General features: G+C 37.8%; 2 protein-coding genes across 8 annotated transcripts in view; one reads left to right on the top strand and one right to left on the bottom strand.

Annotated features, from left to right (window-relative positions):
• Positions 1-22,883, top strand: part of LOC107591182 (dedicator of cytokinesis protein 7) — a 54,199-nt gene that overhangs the window by 4,586 nt on the left and 26,730 nt on the right. For 5 of the 7 annotated variants that reach the window (XM_016280261.1, XM_016280259.1, XM_016280260.1 and 2 more), the window contains exons 5-25: positions 1,301-1,430; positions 1,557-1,769; positions 1,878-1,963; positions 2,048-2,114; positions 5,472-5,621; positions 6,124-6,204; positions 6,304-6,466; positions 6,738-6,880; positions 7,023-7,116; positions 7,209-7,371; positions 15,801-15,918; positions 16,038-16,108; positions 16,361-16,499; positions 18,069-18,170; positions 18,566-18,652; positions 18,740-18,971; positions 19,267-19,431; positions 19,559-19,728; positions 21,371-21,463; positions 22,239-22,328; positions 22,781-22,876. In XM_016280261.1, coding sequence (XP_016135747.1) covers positions 1,301-1,430; positions 1,557-1,769; positions 1,878-1,963; positions 2,048-2,114; positions 5,472-5,621; positions 6,124-6,204; positions 6,304-6,466; positions 6,738-6,880; positions 7,023-7,116; positions 7,209-7,371; positions 15,801-15,918; positions 16,038-16,108; positions 16,361-16,499; positions 18,069-18,170; positions 18,566-18,652; positions 18,740-18,971; positions 19,267-19,431; positions 19,559-19,728; positions 21,371-21,463; positions 22,239-22,328; positions 22,781-22,876 — 2,653 coding nt within the window. The remainder of the gene's footprint in view (positions 1-1,300; positions 1,431-1,556; positions 1,770-1,877; positions 1,964-2,047; positions 2,115-5,471; positions 5,622-6,123; positions 6,205-6,303; positions 6,467-6,737; positions 6,881-7,022; positions 7,117-7,208; positions 7,372-15,800; positions 15,919-16,037; positions 16,109-16,360; positions 16,500-18,068; positions 18,171-18,565; positions 18,653-18,739; positions 18,972-19,266; positions 19,432-19,558; positions 19,729-21,370; positions 21,464-22,238; positions 22,329-22,780; positions 22,877-22,883) is intronic. The other 2 variants (XM_016280264.1, XM_016280266.1) reach the window with 1 other exon arrangement.
• On the bottom strand, positions 9,369-13,513 carry LOC107591184 (angiopoietin-related protein 3-like). Its single transcript, XM_016280267.1, has 7 exons — positions 12,888-13,513; positions 12,540-12,650; positions 12,023-12,140; positions 11,690-11,803; positions 11,404-11,499; positions 10,929-11,201; positions 9,369-10,844 (listed from the first exon to the last, which is right to left on the bottom strand). Exons 1-7 carry the CDS (start codon positions 13,398-13,400, stop codon positions 10,669-10,671), a joined length of 1,401 nt encoding a protein of 466 aa, XP_016135753.1. The 5' UTR covers positions 13,401-13,513; the 3' UTR covers positions 9,369-10,668.

The following is a 22,883-nucleotide window of genomic DNA, read 5'->3' on the forward strand; positions in this document are numbered from 1 at the left end:
ATAGCCAATAGCGTTCGTTTATATCACAGCTTGGGCTAGAGCCGTTGAGCTCCCTAAATCCGCATTCGACAGGGTGTGCCAGCCACAATCTCATCCATATTGCTATAAAATATAGCATTCTGTGTAGAATTCAAATAGCTCCGATAAATTTTGTGGTCTGCGCCGACTCGCGCATGTGGTCCGCTCCGTGCTATCGTGTCTCTGGACCGGAGCAGAGTGTGTGTGCGGAGTGGTGGTTAGCGTGACACGGCGCGAAACCAGACTTCTTATTTTCCTCAATGGAAAGCATATTTACACTGTTTGAATCGTTCCCTGTCCCCTATATAGTGCACTACGTGCCATTCACTGTACAGAAAATACTAATTCTGTGGTGACCGATTTCAGCCGCGGCTTCATCGTTTATTTTATAGTGTAGGGGGCGGGCGCTTGGACAAAAAGTTTGATGAGAAGCTGAAGTACGATGTAACGTCAAAAAAAACGTCGTTGAGCCATTTTGGCGGAAGTGACGAACTGCAAGTTTTGAATGCTTATATCTTCTAAATGCAAATTTTGTCACTGTTTTGGAGCACACTGCCTTATAGATAACCTTAAGACTAACATATTGATACTAACACCCAAAAAACTTTAATTTTGATTTCATGGGGTTTTTAACTCTGCTCAGGAGACAAACTCAAGCAGCTTCCAAGATATTTATAGGGCCCTCATAAGTTACTGTGAATCAGTTTCCTTGGTGATTCTTAATTGATAAGCCCAAACTCTTCATATAATGGTTGTCATTGTAACCATAGATCGTAATCCAAACGTACAGTATACTGATTATTACCCAGTCATTGTGAGAAAAGTAAATGGAAGTGAAGTAATTACGGTCATTAAGGTTGAAAGTTTAGTTTAAGCCTACAAACTTTTATATAATTATGTAAACTGATTTTCTGTAATTTTATCCATCATTGACAAAGCACCGCTGAACTGAATTTTAACATTAGTATGTAAAATACTCATTACATAAAATAATGCTTAATGCTTTACTGATAAAATATAAAAAATGTGATAGTTTCATTTAATCTTGTTTTCTTGTTTATATAAAATTGAGTAGTGATTCATTTTAATTAGCTATTAGTTATTTAACATTTAAAAAGTTCTATAACAAAATGATTATTAGAAAATTAATTTAGGCATACATTTTTATTTTTTACATTCCTAATTATACCATAAAAAAGCTTTCCATGTCAATTTTTATTTATTTATGTATGCGTTTACTTATTTATTTAAAAAAGGCTTTAAAAGTATTTTGGATGCACAGGTACCACAAGTTGGGCACCGCATTCAATCCCAACACTTTGGATAAGCAGAAGGAGAGGCAGAGAGGTTTACCCAAGCAGGTTTTTGAGTCTGATGAGTTGCCAGATCACAGCAGCTATCAGGATGATCAGGTAAACCTGTCTTTGCTACAGTTGCGCGTGATGTAAAGACTTTGCCCAATAGAATAATTGCACAATATCCCTGTGAGTTTCTTTTTGAATTCACTGAATATAAACACTGACTTTTGCATGTCACAGGATGATCTGAAGCGAAGGTCCATGTCAATTGATGACACTCCACGTGGCAGCTGGGCTTGCAGTATATTTGACCTGAAGAACTCTCAGCCTGATGCTCTGCTGCCTCATCTTCTGGATCGAGTACCCAACGAGGAAATCGACCACCACAATGAGGACCAGCGCAAGTCAAACCGTCATCGAGAGCTCTTCGCACTGCATCCTGCTTTGGATGAGGTAGAGTGTGACATTTTGTTTCAATATTTCCAATATTGTGTTTCAATATACGGATTACCAAAACACTTCTTGCATTAATCTATTTATTTATTTATTTTTTCCATGTAGGAAGAACCCATAGAGCGCCACTGTGTGCCTGATGTTCCAAAAGAACATTTTGGTCAAAGGCTTCTTGTCAAGTGCTTGTCCTTGAAGTAAGTGGGGAACAGCTTTTGTGGACTGAAATGTAACATCTATGGCTACAATGTTTCTGATAAGCGTCTCTTATCCCTTTTAAGGTTTGAGATTGAAATTGAGCCAATATTTGCAAGTTTGGCCTTATATGATGTCAAAGAAAAGAAGAAGGTGAGCTGTAATTTCCCATGTAATGTACATTGCAATGAGTTAAAAGTTTTGTAGAAGTGTGTGGTGTCGTAAAAAATAGACACAATGGACTACGTCACACTTATTATTTTGGTAATCTAGTAATCGGTCGATTATTCTGACGATTAATCGAGTAATCGGATAAATATAATTATTTTTCTGTGGCAATAAACATAGACCTAAGCGAATAATAGCCTTTAAAATTACTTAAAATACCTATATAATAGCAATGAGGCAATAATAATGAGTTCAAATAAAGCAAGGAATCAAAAGCAAGTAATCATATGGTTTTATTGAACAAAACTGGTAAAATACATAATGTATTATAAACAATAGTGCTAATGTACATTATGCATTATAACAAATGCCTGCAGAGGGCAGCCTGACGATTGTTTTTACACTTTACTGCGCAATCTAATCCTTGTTTAAAGGGGTCATATGATGTTGCTAAAAAAGAACATTATTTTGTGTATTTGGTGTAATGAAATGTGTTTATGCGGTTTAAGGAAAAAAAAAACACATTATTTTCCACATACTGTACATTATTGTTTCTCCTCTATGCCCTGCCTTTCTGAAATGCGTAGATTTTTACAAAGCTCATCGGTCTGAAAAGCGAGGTGTACTCTGATTGGCCAGCTATCCAGTGTGTTGTGATTGGCCGAATACCTCAAGCGTGTGACGGAAATGTTACGCCCCTACCATACTGTGATGATGCCCTGTCAGGCTGGAGTGACGAGACAAAAGCATTCAAACCCATTATAAAAGAGGCATTTGTTGCATCCAGTGGGGACATAATTACGGATTATAATGATTTATACTGTCTGCATTTGTGATCGGAGAAATGACAAACTACAAACGCTACTCTACACTGCTCAAAACTCGCGTTTGAATCATCAGTGGCAAATCCTTTAAGCATAAAAAACGTACTTACAGTCTGTGAGTCAGAACAGCCGGCATTGTAGTCTACTCTCCCAGGATCAGGAAACAGTCCTCCATAAAATGCGCTGCACACATCTGAATATTTGGGTTGAAGTGTTCTGGAACAGTGTTGTAAATACAACTTAACCACTGATTTCTAGTCGTGTCTTCTTTTGGAAGACCAAACAAAGTAGTTTTGCTTTCACAACGAAGCACACAGTGCCTTCACGACATGGCGGCAGCAACAACAATACTACAGCGAGAATAAAAGTTACGCCTTCTTTCTTTGCGTGAACATTTGGGCGGCATTATGCAAATCTTCCCACATCGTGACGTAGGTATGTGGGGGCGTGTTAGAACGAGCCGTTTTAGGTAGACGTGGCTGACTCTTAACTTTTATAAAGAATATCTCTTTGGATTTGAGACTTTAGTCTTTGCAACTTTACAGATCTTCTTTATGCACCAAGAGCTTGTAACACTCCAAAGAGAAAGGACAAATTGAAATCGCATCATATGACCCCTTTAATATAGACTAAACGACATTTAATTCAAATGTCCACTTTAATCTTTAATATTTGGCCATTTCCTTACATCAGAATTTATACTCAGTATAAATGCATAAATTAGTCCCCCCCAAATAAATACAAAAGATGTACTTTTCTATGATCGCTAATACAATTCATGGAAAGATGGCAAAATGTAAATGTATTAAACATATACTTCATAAAAACAGAGAAATATATGCCATTAATATCTGTAAAATAAATAAATTAGCCAATTTTGTTTAAATGAAGGACTGCTGAAATCATTACACCCTAGATTTAATTCAACAAATATATAATTATGCGAGTACTTGGTATGTCCTCCATTATTTTTAGTCTACTGCTCTGACCCTTATTGGCACTGAGTGTACAAGTTCATGACAAATTGTCACAACTGTCCTGTTTAACTCCTTAAATGCAATGGGAGTGTTGCTCAACTCGACTCTACAGAATCCCCCACAGGTGCTCAAGAGTGTTAAGATTGGGTGAAATACATGTCCACTAAAGGATTTTCAGCTTGGGAGAATGCATATCGTCATTGTCATGTTGAAAAAATGCCCAACAACACAGGGAATAAGGGATCGTTAACATCTTCTGTTTCAAGTTTGTGTATTACATCACACAGTGGTGTGTGAATTCATGACGCATTGATAAAGCACAACTCCCTCACACCTCCAGCACACTTACATCTCTATAGAAGAGCTTTACTATCACTGAACTTCACTGTGGGAACCAGGCACTTCTCACAGTACTCCTCCTCTAGCCATAACATTTTGGATGCTGTTAAATCCAAAATCGACTTGGTCTCGTGAGAACGGAGTATGGATTCCCAGAAGTCTATATTTTGTAAATATGGGCCTTGGAAAAGGTTACATGGGTTTATTGTGCTTTGGCTACAGCAAGTAGATCCAGTGTGGACAACAACCATGCATGTCACTTCTGCAGGCTACTTCTTACTCTGTGAGATAAACAGTCATTCTTTTCATAACTTTTGCCAGCTCTGAGATACTTGCTTGATATTTCTCCTGCTCTTTTTCTAGCAAAAATTCACTCATCACTAAATGAAAGCTTAAAGTGAAGGCCTGATTGTTTCGGGGTCCTTGCCACAAGTCAATTTTTTTCTGAATTTCTGTATTATTTTTTCTATATTTTCACACTTAAATTAATGATTTGGTATTCTCCTTGTTCCACTGTCCTCTTTTGTGCCAAGAAATAAGTCTCCTGACAGTTCTCTCCCAAGTGGTTCCATTGTTGTCAGTATTAATTCTATGAATTATTCTTTGGGCTATATAACACTTTTAATTGTCAAGAAATTCTCTTTAAAAGTTTTGGTTCAACATACTTACCTTTCGATCAAAAATTGCTTTAAAATTACACCAGATGTTTTAACATTTATTTTATTTAGTAACTTTCAGGAGGGTATACTAATTTCTGCAACACAACGTTTAATCACTTTGATAAGAAAATCATATTTCCCTGAATAATTTTGACGTGCTTCTTTGGTAATTGATCAAGCAGACTTGCTAGAACATTATATCTCTAAAGAACCCTAACATGCCTTCTAAGTAAAGAGTAATTGCTGAATTTATGTTTCAGAGGGGGTGTACTCATTTATGCTGTGCATTGTATTATATTTATTTATTTATTAAATTGTGTGTTTTAAAATTGTATATATAAAACTTTGATGGGAATACTTTTTTTTTTTTACCCAATTGATTTCCAATAGTTTAAATACAAGCTACATTTATGTGTACAGGAAATGTCACAAGACATTGTTAACTAATTTCAACACTAGAGGGTAGCAGTCCCCTGTGTTCAAGGATTTTAGTTGTTCGTCAGACATTGATGAATCCTAACGTTTTCCTGTCTTAATCATCAGATATCAGAGAACTTTTACTTTGATTTGAACTCTGAGCAAACGAAGGCCATGCTGCGACCTCACATCCCATCTGCTGCTATCTCCACCCTGGCCCGCTCTGCTGTCTTTTCTATCACCTACCCTTCTCAAGACGTTTTCCTTGTTATCAAGGTTGGTTACATTATTCAGCATCCTTCTTAACAGTCAGAGTCTTATTCATGAAACATGAGCAGAATATACATAATTATACTTTTGAACTTTCTATTTATCAATGAATCCTAGAAAAAAAAAGTATCATGATTTTCACAAAAAAAAAAAAAATGTTTTAAACATCAACAATAATAAGAAATCTTGCTTGAGCATCAAATCAACAGAATGATTTCTGAAGGATCATCTGACTCTGAATACTGGAGTAATATAATCTACAATATATTTTATAAATATGTATTTATTTATTTTTTTAAACATTGCATGCATTAATGCTTTCAAGTTAATATGAAATTAATGGATTTATGAAGTGTACTGTTTTTTTTTGTAGCTGCGTATTTGATGATTATTGCATTGATTTGAATTTTGCATTGATGTTCATTTATTGCTTAATTGGAGTGTTTTGAGTAGTGTTGACTGAAAGCAGTGTATTGTCATTGCTCATTTGCACTGTATTTGCATTCAGCTTGAGAAGGTGCTTCAGCAAGGAGACATTGGAGAATGTGCAGAGCCTTACATGGTCTTTAAAGAATCTGATGCTGCCAAAGTAAGCCATTCTTAATAGTTTATATATTGTACACCAGCTCCTGGTGGAATTCAGTCCAGCATGGTGACTGTTTTTATTTTCTCTTCTCTGGTACCACAGAATAAGGAAAAGCTTGAGAAGTTGCGCAGTCAGTCTGAACAGTTCTGCCAGCGACTAGGGCGTTATCGGATGCCCTTTGCCTGGACGGCCATACACCTCATGAACATAGTGAACAGTGCCGGCAGCCTAGAGAGAGACACAGAGCTGGAGATGGGGCTGTCAGGTAAGTCTTTAAATGGCACCGAAGGTTGCGCATTTTTATCTTGTACTTGTGTAGTTTTAAATAATTTTTCGGAACAACATTTGAATGGGTGATGAAAGCATAAGACTGAAGTAAGACTAGTCCAATCTCAATTTTTATTTCTTTTTTGCTCTTTATGCCATACCACAGCATTTATTTATTTATTTTTAAGTGATTTATTTTTGGACAATTTTGTCCTATCTGATCTTGTAGTACTGAAGTTTTAACTACTTGACTCTTCGTCATTACACAGAACGGAAAGGCTCTTGGTCCGAACGGAGGAACTCTAGTATTGTGGGGCGTCGTTCACTGGAGAGAACCACCAGCGGAGATGAATCATGCAGTCTGACTAGCTTTAGACCAGCCACCCTGACGGTCACCAACTTCTTCAAACAGGTCACCCTCATATTCAAAAAAACAAAAGTTCACTATCCTCCAGTTACCGGTCATTACATAGGTCGGACCGCTAAAGCTAATAAATACCCCTGCTTTTGACATTTGAATATATTTTTCATATTTTATTAATCTATCATATTAGGAAGGAGATCGACTAAGTGATGAAGATCTCTACAAGTTCCTAGCCGACATGCGGCGCCCATCCTCTGTGCTGCGTAGACTGAGGCCCATTACAGGTAGAGCTATTTTGGCATGTTTATGCAATAGATTTTGGCCATATTAACATTTATGTGAAGAGTTATGTTACTCATTTATTAAATGCCCTCAGCCCAGCTGAAGATTGACATCTCACCAGCCCCCGAGAACCCTCACTACTGCCTGACGCCTGATCTGCTCCAAGTGAAGCCTTACCCAGACAGTCGAGTGCGGCCAACAAAAGAGATCCTGGAGTTCCCTGCCAGGGACATTTATGTGCCCAACACAACTTACAGGTATAAATGTCTAGATCAGTAATTCTCAACCTTTTTGGATCCAACACAATAATATTCAAAGGCACCCTATTCGCTTGCTAAGTTGTGATGTAACAAACACTGTTTCCGAGTACAAGCATGTGTAGCACTTTTTATTTATAGCACACATTTAAGCTAAACTTTTAGGTGGCTTTCACACTGGGCTCGTTTGCTGTGGTTCGAACCCGAGTGTGATTGTTCCCTGCAGCCCCCCCCAGCATTGGTCTGGTTTCACACTCCCTTGATTCTATCTAACCCAAACGACATATGGGTTTACTGAATGTGCGTCGCATGTCGACGGCTATTTTGAGGAGACAGCGGATTACCATTCATTTGCCGCTCTGATTGCAGTTGCTACACGCGAATATACTGCAGGCTCACTCTCGCTCGAATCCAAGGTAAATCAGCAACACTGTCATCACTTATATGTGTTTTATTGAAGAAAATACATTGTAATCGGCTAAAACGCATGCACAGGTTACTTTACTTCCTGAACAAGTGTGCACCCGAGTCCGTGTTGCTTTCATATTCACACGAACTGCGCCACAGTTCGAGTGCAATAAACTCCGACCACCTCCTTCAGGTAGTCTCGGGTTCGGTACCCCGGTGCGCAACCGCGTTCGCATGACAGCTTTCACACTAGCCAAACGTACCGAACTCTGACGTCAATCGAACCTGGGTGTGCACCAGACGTGCTAGTGTGAAAGTCTCAGGGCTCACAGTGTCCTGGAAACCAATATTTTAAAGATTCAGAAAAGATGAATATTTTGATATGGAGATAAAGGTACACTCTAAAAAAATGCTGGGTTGTTTCAACCCAATGTTGGGTCAAATATGGACTAACCCAACTGTTGGGTTAAATTTTGGTTACATTTTAAAATTAGCTTTTTAACCCAACAGTTGGGTCAGTCCATATTTGACCCAACATTGGGTTGAAACAACCCAGCATTTTTTTATAGTGTAAGGATCATGATATTTCAGTAGTAGTACAGCACAACTCTAATGTATGTTAGCACCATATGTTGTTTGCTTTTGGGATTTGATATAGCGCTGGGACCTGGTAACGGTGAAGTGTGACGTCTGACTTTACAAGCAAATAGCCCTAGTTTGGTTTTCAAAACTTATTTTAATCTATGGGCACTCCTAGTTTTTGTAACTTAAAGTAACTAAAATAATTCAATTTGAAATAATTTTCAGGATTCCAAAACTTTTAGGAGCTGAATGTTCTTCAGCGTTTCTACACATTTTAACCAATTAATTTTGTATGTGAATTTTTTTTTAATATTTGGATTAAACTGCCCATATTATGGTTCTTTACAAGTTCATCATTTAATTTTTTGGGCACTACTAGACTGCTTTCACATGATCTAAAGTTCAAAAAGCACAGACTGTATATTGCTCCAGTGCCTCTTTTCACCCTCTGCCTGAAGCACTCTGTTTTACCATAATTGGGTTTCAACTCCCAAGGCTTTGCGAGCAGCTGTAAACAGTATTATATCTATGGTAACTATGGCCTAATTATTGAAAGTCCATATAATGTTTTTTTTGCCCTTGCAGCGGAAAATAGCATCTCCTTGAAATAGCGAAATCACTTACCCTGGACAGGCCAAAGCAGCCACTAGCCAGGATTTATGAATATGTGTAACATGGCGACATTGCTAAATCACTGAAATAATGTCAGGACAACGAACGAGGTGTTTTTGGCAAGTGTTTTCTGAGAACCACTGGTCTAGATCATATAGGCCTCACACACCAACACAAACAAGTATTTTCTTTCTTTTTTTTTTTTTATTATAAAGTGCCCTGTCTTCTTCTTATTGCTAAGTAACCAGAGCACTTTCTTTGTGAGCAGACAACCTCACTGTATGGTCGAACCCTTCTATTTAAGCTTACTAATTTAGTCAAGGTTGAGCAGACAAAGATTCTTATCCTCTGCATGTTGACATAACCTGTCATTCAGAGGGCTTGTTTGTCTACTCACAGCTTGTGCCAACTTTATCTTCCTCCAGACAGGCCGCAGAGTCAGCCTTGATTTAGGTGGTGCTGACTTGGCAGATTGGGACATCTTTTACTGCCAACAACATTTACATTCTGGATTATCACGCTTGTCATGTCTGTCGTATATACAGGTCATATAACATGTTAATTATGAAGGGTTGATTTCCCACACAGGTTAAGCTTGATCCTCTTGCTGGATTATTTATTTATTATCAGTTACATTTTTTTTCCTCCCCCATGAACTAACAGTAGTGCCAGTCTGGAAACTGGCTTATTTCAGTTGTGAGCCTGCAGTGAAGTTGTTCATATACTGTTTTCTTTGTTGAGAAGATATTGCTCAAATTTGTTTTAATTATGCAGTGACATTTATAAAAAACAAGTTTGCCATGTGAGTCCAAGTATAGTTGAAGTCTCACCTGACTGCTGTGAGCTAATTTACAGAAAGATTGTTTTTTTTATTTTTCCCTTAATGTCTAAAAGTGTTGCTATAAATATGATGCACCTGACTACCATTGAGAAACACTGTGTAAACTAAATATATACAGTACAGCTGAGTATGTACAAAACATAACCAGGAGTCAATATGACTCCGTAACAGAAAGAGACAAGCAAAAGATCCAACTTCAACCATAACAGCACATTTCTTGGTAACACTTTGTAATAATATTCAATATCAAAATTACAAATATCTATTTATCGTATAATATAATAATAAATGTGTTCATAAGCATTGTAGTCATGATTTAATGAAAGTTATTACAAAGTGTTACTCATTGCTTTCTACTGTTGCACATTTGTGTAAATTGCTTAAATACTTAAAAACGTCAAGCTAACCTACAGTATGTGAAATGATGTTGAGAAGCTCTATAGTTGAGTGCAATGTAGTTCTATAATATTATCCATATAAGTCTACAAACTTATTGTTGATTCTTGTTGACTCTTGATAATAACATGCATCAGATCCTGTTCCAGAGGTGTGATCCACCATGGGTCTTTGCATTTGAACCTGTTCAGTATTAGGATTTTTTTTAAAACAACTTTTCTTGATCAACAAGCTGCAAGTTGATGACCTATGAAGATTTCGAACTAGCACATGCATGTTGCAATAACCCTTTGACTTGGCTTTTACCCTCTACCAGAGTCAATGACCTGTTGCAGTTGCATCATTCAGTTTCTGCTGTCTGTAGAGAAAGGGAAAAGCTTTGTTGGCTAGTGTCTGCTGCCAGTGCGACCCATTCTGATTGATTCTGAATTACCCAATGGAGAGTATAGGGTCAGGGATTATTGAAACTGGGTTGATGGTCTAATGGTGATCTTTGTGGATTTGAGGGTATAGGAGCTTCCTTTGACTGGCATCCAGTAGATTCCTTTCCTGCGCTGGTGCCGAGCCCTCAACCTCAACCAGGTGTATCTCCCGTTTAAGTTGGTGTCCCCACATGCATCAAACCACCAACCTCCTGAAACCAGCAAACAGTTAATATACAAGGAATATTCAATTATATATTGAGGGATATTAAATATTAATTTTGACCATGTGATACCTGTGTAGTTCCGGGCACAGTTTGACTCGTCGTGATTATCGTTGTCTCTGTCCTTGGTTGAGAACTTCATGCCAGTGTGGTTGCTCATGGCATCAGGCAGATCTCCAGACAGGGGTGCCACGTGAAGAGCATAATCAGATGCTGGACCTTCCAGGGTGAATGTGTACTCTATGAATCTCTTTTCCTCCTTCCAGTCTTCCAGTTCGATGTGTAAAATGTATTGTCCTTGTTGAGCAATGGAATGAATCTTCGCCAAGCCAAGCCAGAACTCTTCTGTAACACAAGGATATTTACACTTAGTTCCAGCTAAAGATGCACCATAAAACAAAAGCATAAGCTGTTTATAGATGATCAAAGCGGCTTCTCTTTTTTTTTTTTATCTGTGTGAACTGAGAGAATTAGATTGTAGCTTTTAGGCAGTTGGAGTGGTAGAGAAGGAAACATCTGACATGATGACACAAAAGGCCATACTTACTTTCCAGTTTGCCAAATCCATATTCATATTTTTCCCATGACTGGTCAAAATCAACAGAACCATCCTCCCTCCTCTGAATGACTGTGGCTGCACCATCTTAAAACCGAGTAAAAGTAAAAAAGAGAATCTTGTATTCAGCTGGATAAGAATAGTGATTAAGGCACAGCTTTCTTAAGAAAGTAGCCACATAGCCTGAGTTTCTTGTGTTCTTTCTTTTTACTTGTCTGAATTTTTGTAACTGATATCAATAGGAAGTCTGATTAGATGTACATTATTGGTCTCTTACCAGCACTTATCTCACAATAAACATAGAAAGGCTCAGATTGATTGGGTTTGATTGGGTAAATTCCACTGGTCCTCTGGCCTCTTTTGAACACATCACTGCAGTCCTTTGAAAAGTCTGTGCAGCAAAACACAGTTTAGTTGATTTAATTTTTAAAGCACTTTTAAAACAGCCTTGAGACTGACCAAAGTGCTGCACATGAGCGGAGTAACCAATATACATAAGCAAAGTACACAAATACCAGATTTAAAACCGAAGCAAAGATCACAGTTGATGATTTTGGATTTATTAAAGTAACTTAATTTAAATTACTAATTAATTTTGTGCTGTTCTTACCATTTATTTCCGCAGTTCCATTGGTGGAGTTCATTTTTAAGTAACGAAAAGGGTCAGATGTTTCTGGGTTTAAATCCAAAGGTTTTTCAGCTGTGTCTTGAAAAGAGTCATAGTTCAGCTGAAATAAATGAATATTTATTCTCAGTAAACGCAAATAAAGCCAGGAGAGTTACATTTATAATTATTTTAAATTCTAATCACTTGACATTTACATTATTCAAATTTAAATCTAATTTATTAAAAACTAGATTTTAATCTGTTCATTTAAAATATAATCAAATTAAATTCTTAAGAAGTCAAATACATTTTATAATGAATAAAATGTACGAAATATTTTGTTAGCTAGAAATAGTTCTTAGTGCAATCTCTATAAGATGTGTACTGTAATTGTAAATGCATTTGTCAAAGATGTGGGGACCCTTTTAATTAAAAATGCTTTGAATGATACATTCAAAATGTATAATCTTACATTTCTAATGGAAATAACATGAAACATTATAGAAACAGGGATGGATACCTTATCCTCAAGACCCTTAATTTTGATATTCTGGTAATTGAGCTGTTCGTGTTGCTCTTTAACAGATTTAAGCAGATCAGTAATGGTCCTTTCTTGTGTTTCAATCACATCCTGCAATAGACAAGTTGTTAATGCAGTAAATGCATAACTGGATTCAACTGTAACAGATCCCTGTATATGATCAGTTTTATTGATATGCATTAATTTTGGTTTTGCTCTTGCCATCAAGTGTGATTTACATGCACTTTTAGACATGAATTTTAAAATTGGTACTGAGAAGCCCTCTAGTTATAATGGGAGTTTGGACTAATTAGAATGGAAGTTCTGAATTAACCTTACTGGACTCACCTTCAATGCAGTGATCTCTTGAAGTTGCTCCAGAGGCATCATGCTCTCAGACAAGCCCTTCAGCTTCTCCTCCAGCCCACCAACCTTGCTGTGCAACTGGCTTCGCTCTTGGAGAATGTTGTTGATTTTGGAGTTGATCTCCATAGACAAGTTTCTGATCTCCTCATTATTGGCCTTCAAATATATGGTTGTTTCCTTCAACTTCTCCTCTTCCTCTTTGATTTCACTGGTGACCACTGAGAGCTGGTAGAAGGAGCGATCAAAGATGTTGAGCTTCTGGAAGATGTCGTTGATCTGAGACTTGGTCTTGTGCACAAACTCTCTGAGGCTCTGGCCGAGCTGGAGCAGACCGCTAGCCAGGAGTCGTACATCATCTAACATGGCAAAGCGGGATCTAGCCTCAGTTGGCGGCGCAGTGACTAGAATAGGTGCCTCTGTGGGTGCTTTCCTTAGGTTAGGGGCTGCGCTTGTTGTTGTTGAAAAGCTCAGCCAAAAAAGCAGGAAAATCAACATCGTTTCAGGTGGTTTGAAGGCAGAATTGTTCACTGCGTCAGTGCGTTCCCAATGCCTGTCTGGATACTCGTCTCTTTTAGCCTCCCTTTGTCGCTACTCTTCTCATCTCCTACTCTGAGAACAATGCCAAAAACAGCAGAGATTCCTCAAAATATATACAGCTACATTGAGAGGGGGAGGGAGCATTTGGTAATTATTAAGCTGGCTGTGCTTGAGTGTCCTCCTCCCAATCTGGAAAGTTTACTCGGTGCAGAAAATTTACAGTAACACACACACACACACACACACACACACACACACACACACACACACACACACATATCCATAACCTGGCCCCTGGTTGCCTCTGATAAGCAAAGATGAACGATGCAGATGAATCATCCTGCCGATCGATCACATCATCACCACGGCCACTTGGTGCACTGTGCATGTACCGCTGGACGGGAATTAATATAAAAGTATGCGATTTATGGTTCTGGCTTTGATTTAATGGTCTCCTGAATCAGCGAAGCATCACTCTCAGGTGCCACTGAGAGGGTCTGCATGTACAAGCAGAATCGTCACTGAATCACAGGATGGTTCAGTTTAGGCAGTAATAAAAAATGAGTGATGACTGAAGTTGGGGGAGTTTGTCCCATTTGCACTGATATGCACAAGCTTTTTATTTACTGCTGCTTAATATTAATCTCCCATCAGGTCTTAGTGGGAGTTTTTTTTTCTTTCTGGTGGCCTGTTAGGGCAACTTGCCAAATATATTCACTTTCTTGCATACTAGATTTTTTTTAATCAATTAGATAAAAAAATATATATTTCTTTGATTAAATTCAGATTTTTACAAAAAATGACGACTTTCAATTTTCAATAAACGATACAGGTATAATGAAACTTTATGACAGCTGTATTCATACAGTATATTTCAACAAAATCTCATCTATGTCAGCCATTTAGGTGATGTTACATTGGGGAAAAGTTTTACTTGTAAGAATTTACAACAACACTCTTCAGTACATGTTTTAGCTTTAGTTTTCTTTGTTCACATGTGTTGTGATTATATCTTTAAACTTAGCAGCTTATAATGGGAATGAGACACCCCAAATATGGAACTTACTGATAAACTATTGAACCTGTTGCTATTTTTGAACTATTGAATCGTTTAATCTTTTAATTGTGGAATAATGTACACTATTCAACACTTTTGCAGACAGATTTTTTGCATGTGAGATAAAGACACATTTAACATTTCAACATTCAGCTAAATTTAAAAGCAAACTGAAGTAATTAGCACATTGTTATCTGATGATAGTACATTTTTGAATACATAATGCATTTTGAAACATTGACCATATTAACATACATACATAAAGTTGAAACAAACTTGATTTCATTTTTATTTGCCTGCCAGCTAACTTGGTTTATGTCTGCTCCTGTGATGTATTATCGTTGCCCGGCTGCACGCTCAGACTGGTCCTGTTCAGACAGGTGCGGACAGTTTGGCCTCAATCTAAATTTGTGGACACAGCAAACATGACCAGATTCCCATTGTGTATCCAGAGGCCATTCAGGGTGTAGGAGCTTGCGTGTCAGTGGTATGGGATGACTGCAATGTCCCTTCTTACACCCTGTGCCAAATAGAAAATGATTAACCCATTTAATGGGTTTCCTGAACTGGAATTGCTCCACTTTTTATTGCATCTCTTGTTGTTGTTGTTTTGTGTGTGTGAAAATGCAACTAATATGGAAACATTTTAAATATTTTCATGGAATAACAAACTGTTGATGCTTGAGTGTACAATGGAAAAGCATTATTCACTTCTCCTTACAAATTTTTCCTTTTCAGCAAAAGATCACTGTATGAAATAAAAGTAATATTTGCACCACATTAGAGAGGTAATTTTGAGAGAGCATGAGAAATCTGTGCTCCTTGGAAAGTCTGTGAACTTTGCAGTCTGTGCGGTCTCCCCGGAGAGTGCGTTCCACGTCACTGCAGTATTTCTGTCCGTTCCTGCAGCTACTGTAACCGCAGAACGGAAACGGCTGTGCAACAAAAATCTATGCAATGTAAAGATCAATGGGGATTGATGTTAATGTTAAAGATGTTTTCACATGTGACCAGAAATTTTTTTTTTTAAGTTCTGTTTTGAGCAACTAAATTTGGTGTAAATTCCAAGTTTTATAAAATGCTATTTTAAAATTAATTAGTTGTTTCCTGTTAATTTTAACAAGGGACTGTTAAAATTTCAGTTAAGGAATCGTCTGAGACAACACAAAAACATTTCTAAACTTAATTACACATACAATTATCAAAACCTTCGCATATAAGATTTATAAAACTTATTGGAACTTCTAAATGTGTTTAAAAAAAATTACAATCTCTGTCTACCTGTGTGTGTGTGTGTGTAGGAACCTGCTACATGTGAACCCACAGAGCCTGAACTTTGCTAACCGTCAAGGCTCAGCCCGTAACATTACAGTGAAAGTACAGTTCATGAATGGGGAAGATCCTAGCAATGCTATGCCTGTAAGTTTTGACAATGCAGATCAATTTACAATCTGACCAAACATGTCATGGAGAAGCACTCTCTTGACTTGGCGAAATGGCATAAGATACTTACAGTTTTTCACTCCTTGGTCTCTTAGGTAATCTTCGGGAAATCCAGTTGTGCAGAGTATTCAAAGGAGGCATATACTGCTGTAGTCTATCATAATCGGTGAGTTAATGACTGCAACTTTTATTAAAAACTCATTTACATGACATCATGCAGAAGTCTTTAACAGGGGATCAAACATCAGCTCACGGAGCGGCAGGGTCAGCTGTATGTGAATTTAGAACAACAGATCGACAAGTTTTTGTTTGCATTTGTATAAGAAATGGATTAATGACACTGACATTTAAAAAAAATAAATAAATCTGAACCCCCCCCCCCCCCCCCCCCCCGGTATATCAAATGTTGTTTCCTCAGATCACCAGATTTCCACGATGAAGTTAAAATCAAGCTACCAGCCTCGCTGACCGACCATCATCACATCCTTTTTACTTTCTACCATGTTAGCTGTCAACAGAAACAGAACACTCCACTGGAGACGCCTGTTGGATACACGGTACATAGTTTTACACACACACACACACACACACAAACAAACAAACAAAAAAAAGAACTTTTATTCAACAAGGATATGTTAAATTACATTTCAAATAAATGCTGTTATATTGAACTTTCTATTCATTAAAGAAATCACAAAAATATTAACCAGCACAACCACAAGTGTTTTTTGAACACTAAATCAGCATATCAGATGATTTCAGAAGGATCATGTGACGCTAAAGACTTGAGTAATGGTTACTGAAAATTCAGTGTTGCCATCACAAGAATAAATTACATTTTGAAACATTAAAATAGAACTAAAGAAGAAAGAAAAGTGTTCATTTTCACAATTTTACGGTATTACCATATTTTTGATCAAATAATTGCAGCCTTGGTGAGCATAAAAAGAATGACAGTTCTTTTGAATGACAGTGTACATGAACACTATAAAAGGATTTTATTTTCTTTTTTAACATTTTTGGCAGTCACACAGTGCTAATAGAGAACATTTCCATAAATCTGTGTACAGATTAAGGCAACATGCCTCCTTTATTCAATACAGATGCGAATTGAGATGCATCGAGAATAGTTTTGATACTGTAGCTGGTTGTGTAGACCGCTTATCTCATTTTTTTTTCCCCCCCCTGCAAGAAAAAGTAGTCATACGTTTTTAAAATCAGTTACAAAAAACATATTCTGGTCTAAATTGGCAGCTTGTTAATAAAACTAGTTCTTAAAGGGGTCATATGATGCTGCTAAAAATAACATTATTTGGTGTAATGAAATGTGTTTATGCGGTTTAAAGTAAAAAAAAAACACATTATTTTCCACATACTGTACATTATTGTTTCTCCTCTATGCCCCGCCTTTTTGAAACGCGTCAATTTTTACAAAGCTCATCGGTCTGAAAAAGCGAGGTGTGCTGTGATTGGCCAGCTATCCAATGCTTTGTGATTGGCCGAATACCTCAAGCGTGTGAGGGAAATGTTACGCCCCTCACCATACTGTGATGCCGTGTCCGGCCGGAGCGACGAGACAAAAACATTAAAACCCATTACAAACGAGGCATTTGTTGCATCCAGGCGGGCTAGAGTGAGCTGAGGCGGCGAGGTCGAGTAGTTTTGCTTTCACAACGAAGCACACAGCGTCTTCACGACATGGCTGCAGCGTCAACAAAACTACAGTGAGACTAAAAGTTACGCCTTCTTTCTTTGTGTGAACATTTGGGCGGTGTTATGCAAATCTTCCCACATAGTGATGTAGATATGTGGGGGCGTGTTAGAACGAGCCGTTTTAGGTAGGTGTGGCTGACTCTGAACTTTTATAAAGAATATCTCTTTGGAGATCTCAGATCTTCTTTATGCACCAAGAGCTTGTAACACTCCAAAGAGAAAGGAAAAATGTAAATCTCATCATATGACCCTTTTAAGACACAGTCGTAACATAGTGATGTTTAACGTTAACATAGTGATGTTTATGCAACTGGCCCCAGGATCATGACTCTCTGAATAAAAATCTAATCTAATCATGATGTGCCTCAAGGTTCACAGCTATAGTAAATATTATCCCTCTTATTTTTCCTCAGTGGATTCCCATGCTGCAAAATGGACGCTTGAGAACAGGTCACTTTTGCCTTCCAGTATCTCTGGAGAAACCGCCTCAGTCTTACTCTGTTCTCTCTCCTGATGTAAGGCAATTTCTGTCACACAACACACACAGTTAAATATGAAAATGTATTTTATTATTTTAATGGCCTTGTTTAGTATCTAGTATCTTGTATCCCTCATTAATATAAATTAAATGTTAAAAGACTTTCCTCGTTGGTCACTGATGTTGTCAGGAAAAAACCTGGACCTTGAACATTTATTTACCATTATCATTTTTTACAGACCAAGTGCTAATATTTTTAACTATGTTTTTAATCAATATGGTACCTGTATTGTTAGCAATGCTGTTATTTTTCATATACACTACAGTGGGACTTATGATTTGTAGGAAGTGTGTTTGAGAGTATTTTAAGGTGGCAATGTGTAATAATACAAAGAAATTATGCTGCAAGTTCATTCATGCATTTGTGTGTAGGTTCCTCTTCCTGGAATGAAATGGGTGGATAACCACAGAGGGGTGTTTAATGTAGAGGTTGTGGCTGCATCCGCCATCCACACACAGGTAATTAGAAGTTAAATTGTCAAAATACTGATTAATAGCCCACTTCAAACAAATGCATTCTCTGATGTGTTTCTTTCCTCTGCCCAGGACCAGTATTTAGATAAGTTCTTTGCACTGGTGCATGCGCTGGATGAGCACATGTTCCCTGTGAGGATAGGAGACATGCGCATTATGGAGAATAATCTGGAGGCAGAGCTGAAGTCTAGTATAGCAGCTTTGAATTCCTCTCAGCTGGAGCCTGTTGTGCGCTTCCTCCACCTACTGCTGGACAAACTGGTGTTGCTGATGGTGCGGCCACCTGTCATAGCCGGCCAGATAGGTACCCTCTGTCCTCCAACCTACATAATCTCAGAAAACTCACAGAAAAGTTTTACTTTAAAGAGATAGTTCAACCAGGAATGAAAATTCTGTCATCATTTACTCACCCTTGTGTTGTTCCTGAACTGTATGACTGAATGACTTTCTTCTATGGAACATTAAAAAACTATTATATATATTATATATATATAATAGTATTTAGCTTGATTGTGAGAACTGCATAAAATAGTTGTTAGTTTCCTGAACTTGGCTGTTGTTTCTTAAAGATCTTGTGTTTTATTTCCTTTCTGCTGTAGTGAATCTTGGTCAGGCTTCTTTTGAAGTGATGGCATCCATAGTGAACCGTCTACATAAGTACTTGGACACTAGTCAAGATATGCATGGGCGAAACAGCCTTCTCTCCTCATATATCCACTATGTCTTCCGCCTGCCCAACATGGACCCCAACTCCCCATCTCCAGGTCAGGTTTCAGCTTGATCTTTTGATTTTAGGTCTCTAAATCTGGCTTTTGGAGTGTTTAAGATTGGGTTAAATTAGTTGTTACTCCAGTGTGTTTCAATTTTGATTTATTGTTTTTGGCGTAATAGGCCCTGGAGGATTGGGCGGTTCAGTGCATTATGCCACTATGGCCCGTTCTGCTGTTAGACCAGCAAGCCTCAACCTCAACCGCTCTCGTAGCCTTAGCAACAGCAACCCAGACATCTCTGGCACTCCTACTTCCCCAGATGATGAAGTACGCTCCATCATTGGCAGCAAGGTAGGTAGACACATTTCAGCAGCTCTATTGGTTATACTTTATTTCTAATAATATTACAGATGCATCGTCGTAGTTTATGTACACATATCAAAATGTATTTTATTAGTGCTGTTAAGACATGCTTTGATTGCTCCAGCTGGATGTGAATAATTGTATTAATTATTATGAATGCATTTGTAGGTCATTGACTTTCTGCGCTAGATTGCTGATTTAGCTGATCATCAGCATTTCTCAATGTTACAGATCAACCTATAGCTCACCAGCAAGACAAATATTAGCTGGAACATTTTATGTACTTAACCCATGTTACACAATCTTGGAAAAGGGAAGAACAAAAATAAACTGTAACAAAAAAAACAACTGTAACACAATGAATGTGTGGTTGAGATCGGTGGCCAACAGTTTGCCTTTGATGAATGTGTACACAGTTATTTGTTTGTGCTGTCTTCATTGTTGATGCGCCCAATTTATTGAAGGGAATATGCAAATCAGGTAACACAGGAAAAATAAGAGATTCATTATTCTATAATAAATAAACAGAAATCTTTAAGTATGTGTCACTACTTAAGTTCCATGGCTGTTATCATGAAAGCACGTGAAATCTTAAGAATCTACATTTAAAATGAAAATCATATGTTTAACAAATATACATTTAATAAGTTAAATGATTGCAGTTGTAATCAAACTGCTCTAAATTAAATTGTTAGTGTGTTGAATGTTCTCACGATGATTTCAGAAGAATTACCTGCATACACTACTAATCAAAGGTTTGGGGTTTTGAAAAGAGTTTTTGAAAGTAATGTTTTGAAATAAAATTACAATTTTAAATAACTGTATTTTTCTAGTTGAAAATATTTTAAAAGGTAATTTATTCCTCTGATGGCACAGCTGAATTTTCAGCAACCATTACTCCAGTCTTCAATATCACCTGATCCTTCAGAAATTTTTCTAATATGCTGATTTGGGGCTCAATAAATATTTCTAACTTATTATCATTATTGTTGGAAACAGTCAAATATTTTGTGGTGCCTATGATACTTTTTTCATGATCTTTTGATGAATAGTTCAAAAGACCAGCTTTTATGTAAAATCTCTCTCTCTCTCTCTCTCTCTCTCTCTCTCTCTCTCTATATATATATATATATATATATATAGTAACAATGTAACAGTCCTTACCGCCACTTTTAACAAATTAAGTGTATCTCTATTGAATAAAAATATTAATTTCAGAAAAATCTTGTTGACCCCAAACTTGTAAAAGGTAGTGTAGATGATGTAGTAGACAGGAATTTTATAATGTACCAAATGCTCTGAAGATGTTTAAAGATGCTTTATTTGAGGTACACTTAAGAATTGTTGGTGCAAAACCAGTGATCCTTTTTCCCCCATTGCAATGAATGAATCGGCTTGATTTCACATCATGTGTTCTCTGTGCTAACCGTGCCAAACTAAGCCTTTGATTCCGTTACCACTTAAAGAAGCTTGATAATCTAACCTGTTGCTGTTCAAAGATGAGAAATTAATATAAACTAACTTGCTCCCTTGCTCACTTTCTCATTTACCTGTAACTTTTGACCTTTCACTGTTCCCTGGCTTGCTTGCGTCTGCCCGTGATCCTTTTGATGCCACCCTTGGCTTGCAGGGCTTAGATCGCTCCAACTCCTGGGTGCATACCATGGGGTGCAAAAGCGCCCCCTGGGGGACCAGCACTGGCTCATCATCCGATGCTAAGCAGGTCATTTTGACTACCCCAACCCCCAAATTCAAAGCAGAATCCCCCATTTCACACAGCTGTTCCCAGTAGCACTAACAGGAATATCTAGTAACTCCATGGCACACTCCTTTCCCTCTTCCATTTTCCTTTTTTTTTTTTCTTTACTTCCTCAACCCCATTCACTCTTCTTAAACAGTCTTTTCCAAAGCCACCTCATTTCTCTTATTCAATATTGCACTCTAAAACGCATTGCATGGCCATAACTTAACCAATTTCCATTTTCTCTCTGCCTGGCATGTTATGATATGCTGCATGTACATGTATGCGTGTGTGTGTGAATTTTTTGTTTGTCTGTTTGTTTGTATTTATTTTAATAACCAGCGCCTGATTAAGGCTAATAATTTTCTTTTCTCATTACTCAGTGCCTGTAATAGTCTGATTCATTAAAGCATACATGCATATTTATTTATTTATTCAGCATCATACCAAAACACTTTTTCTCTTCAGTCTCCTTATTGCGTAGACTATGTCATTCAGAATGGCTATTTGTCTGATGGAAACTAATTGTTTAATTAAAAAGTAATTGCATTTTTTAAATTATTTATTTATCTATTATGATATTACAGTTTGTGCAGTCCCTTTCTGTATTGTGTTTTTGTGTGTGTGTGTGGGTTGAAGGTGTGTGTGTGTGTGTGTGTGTGTGTGTGTGTGTGTAGATATTGGTAGTGAATGTCACCACATACTCCTGTCCTCCACACTAATCTATTGTCACCTTTCCATTCATCCCCACCCGTAGGCCATGGAGCGCAGTGGCAATCGCATGTCATCGCACACTGAGAGCGCCAGTTTCTTGCAAACATTAACAGGACGCTTGCCAACCAAAAAGGTAGAGACACAATTCCCTGAGGGCAGGAGCCGACCCCCTCCTTGCCTCACTTGCGCCTGTCTGTCTTGGAATGACTGGATGTTGTTGTTGATGTTGTTTTGTTGCTGTGGTTGTCATTTTCTTGTGGACTCTGAGTATCTGTATTTCTCTTTACTATGAATGACTGGCACCGCTTTACTATGAATGCACCTGAAGAGGGAATGATGTGTCACTTGTGGTGTAGAGCACCCAGTTGGTCTTGTCCCGGTAATGGGTACTGTGTTCGAATGGGATGTTTATCTGTGTTCAATGTTGGATCCGTAGAATAATGAATCCTCCCCACTCTTGCAGCAACACAGTGGGCCTTATGTCAAAGGACAGTATCATATCCCATAGTAGAACTAAGACATACTGACCTATATGCAGTGTATTTGATGGTGAATGGTTCTTTGATGGTTTCTTCCTGTTCTCAGCTCTTTCATGAGGAGCTTGCCCTGCAGTGGGTGGTCAGCAGTGGCAGCGTGAGAGAGGGAGCCCTGCAACAGGCCTGGTTCTTCTTTGAGCTTATGGTAAGGA

This window comes from Sinocyclocheilus grahami, unplaced genomic scaffold (assembly GCF_001515645.1).
Source record: "Sinocyclocheilus grahami isolate Dianchi unplaced genomic scaffold, SAMN03320097.WGS_v1.1 scaffold138.1, whole genome shotgun sequence".
Lineage (NCBI taxonomy): Eukaryota > Metazoa > Chordata > Actinopteri > Cypriniformes > Cyprinidae > Sinocyclocheilus > Sinocyclocheilus grahami.

Coding starts and splice junctions, on each gene's coding strand:
- LOC107591184 (XM_016280267.1), bottom strand. CDS start 13,400: ATGTTGATTTTCCTGCTTTTTTGGCTGAGCTTTTCAACAACAACAAGC. Junction 12,651..12,887: donor AAGAGATCACTGCATTGAAG/GTGAGTCCAGTA, acceptor TGTCTATTGCAG/GATGTGATTGAAACACAAGA. Junction 11,202..11,403: donor TGGATTTGGCAAACTGGAAA/GTAAGTATGGCC, acceptor CTTGTGTTACAG/AAGAGTTCTGGCTTGGCTTG.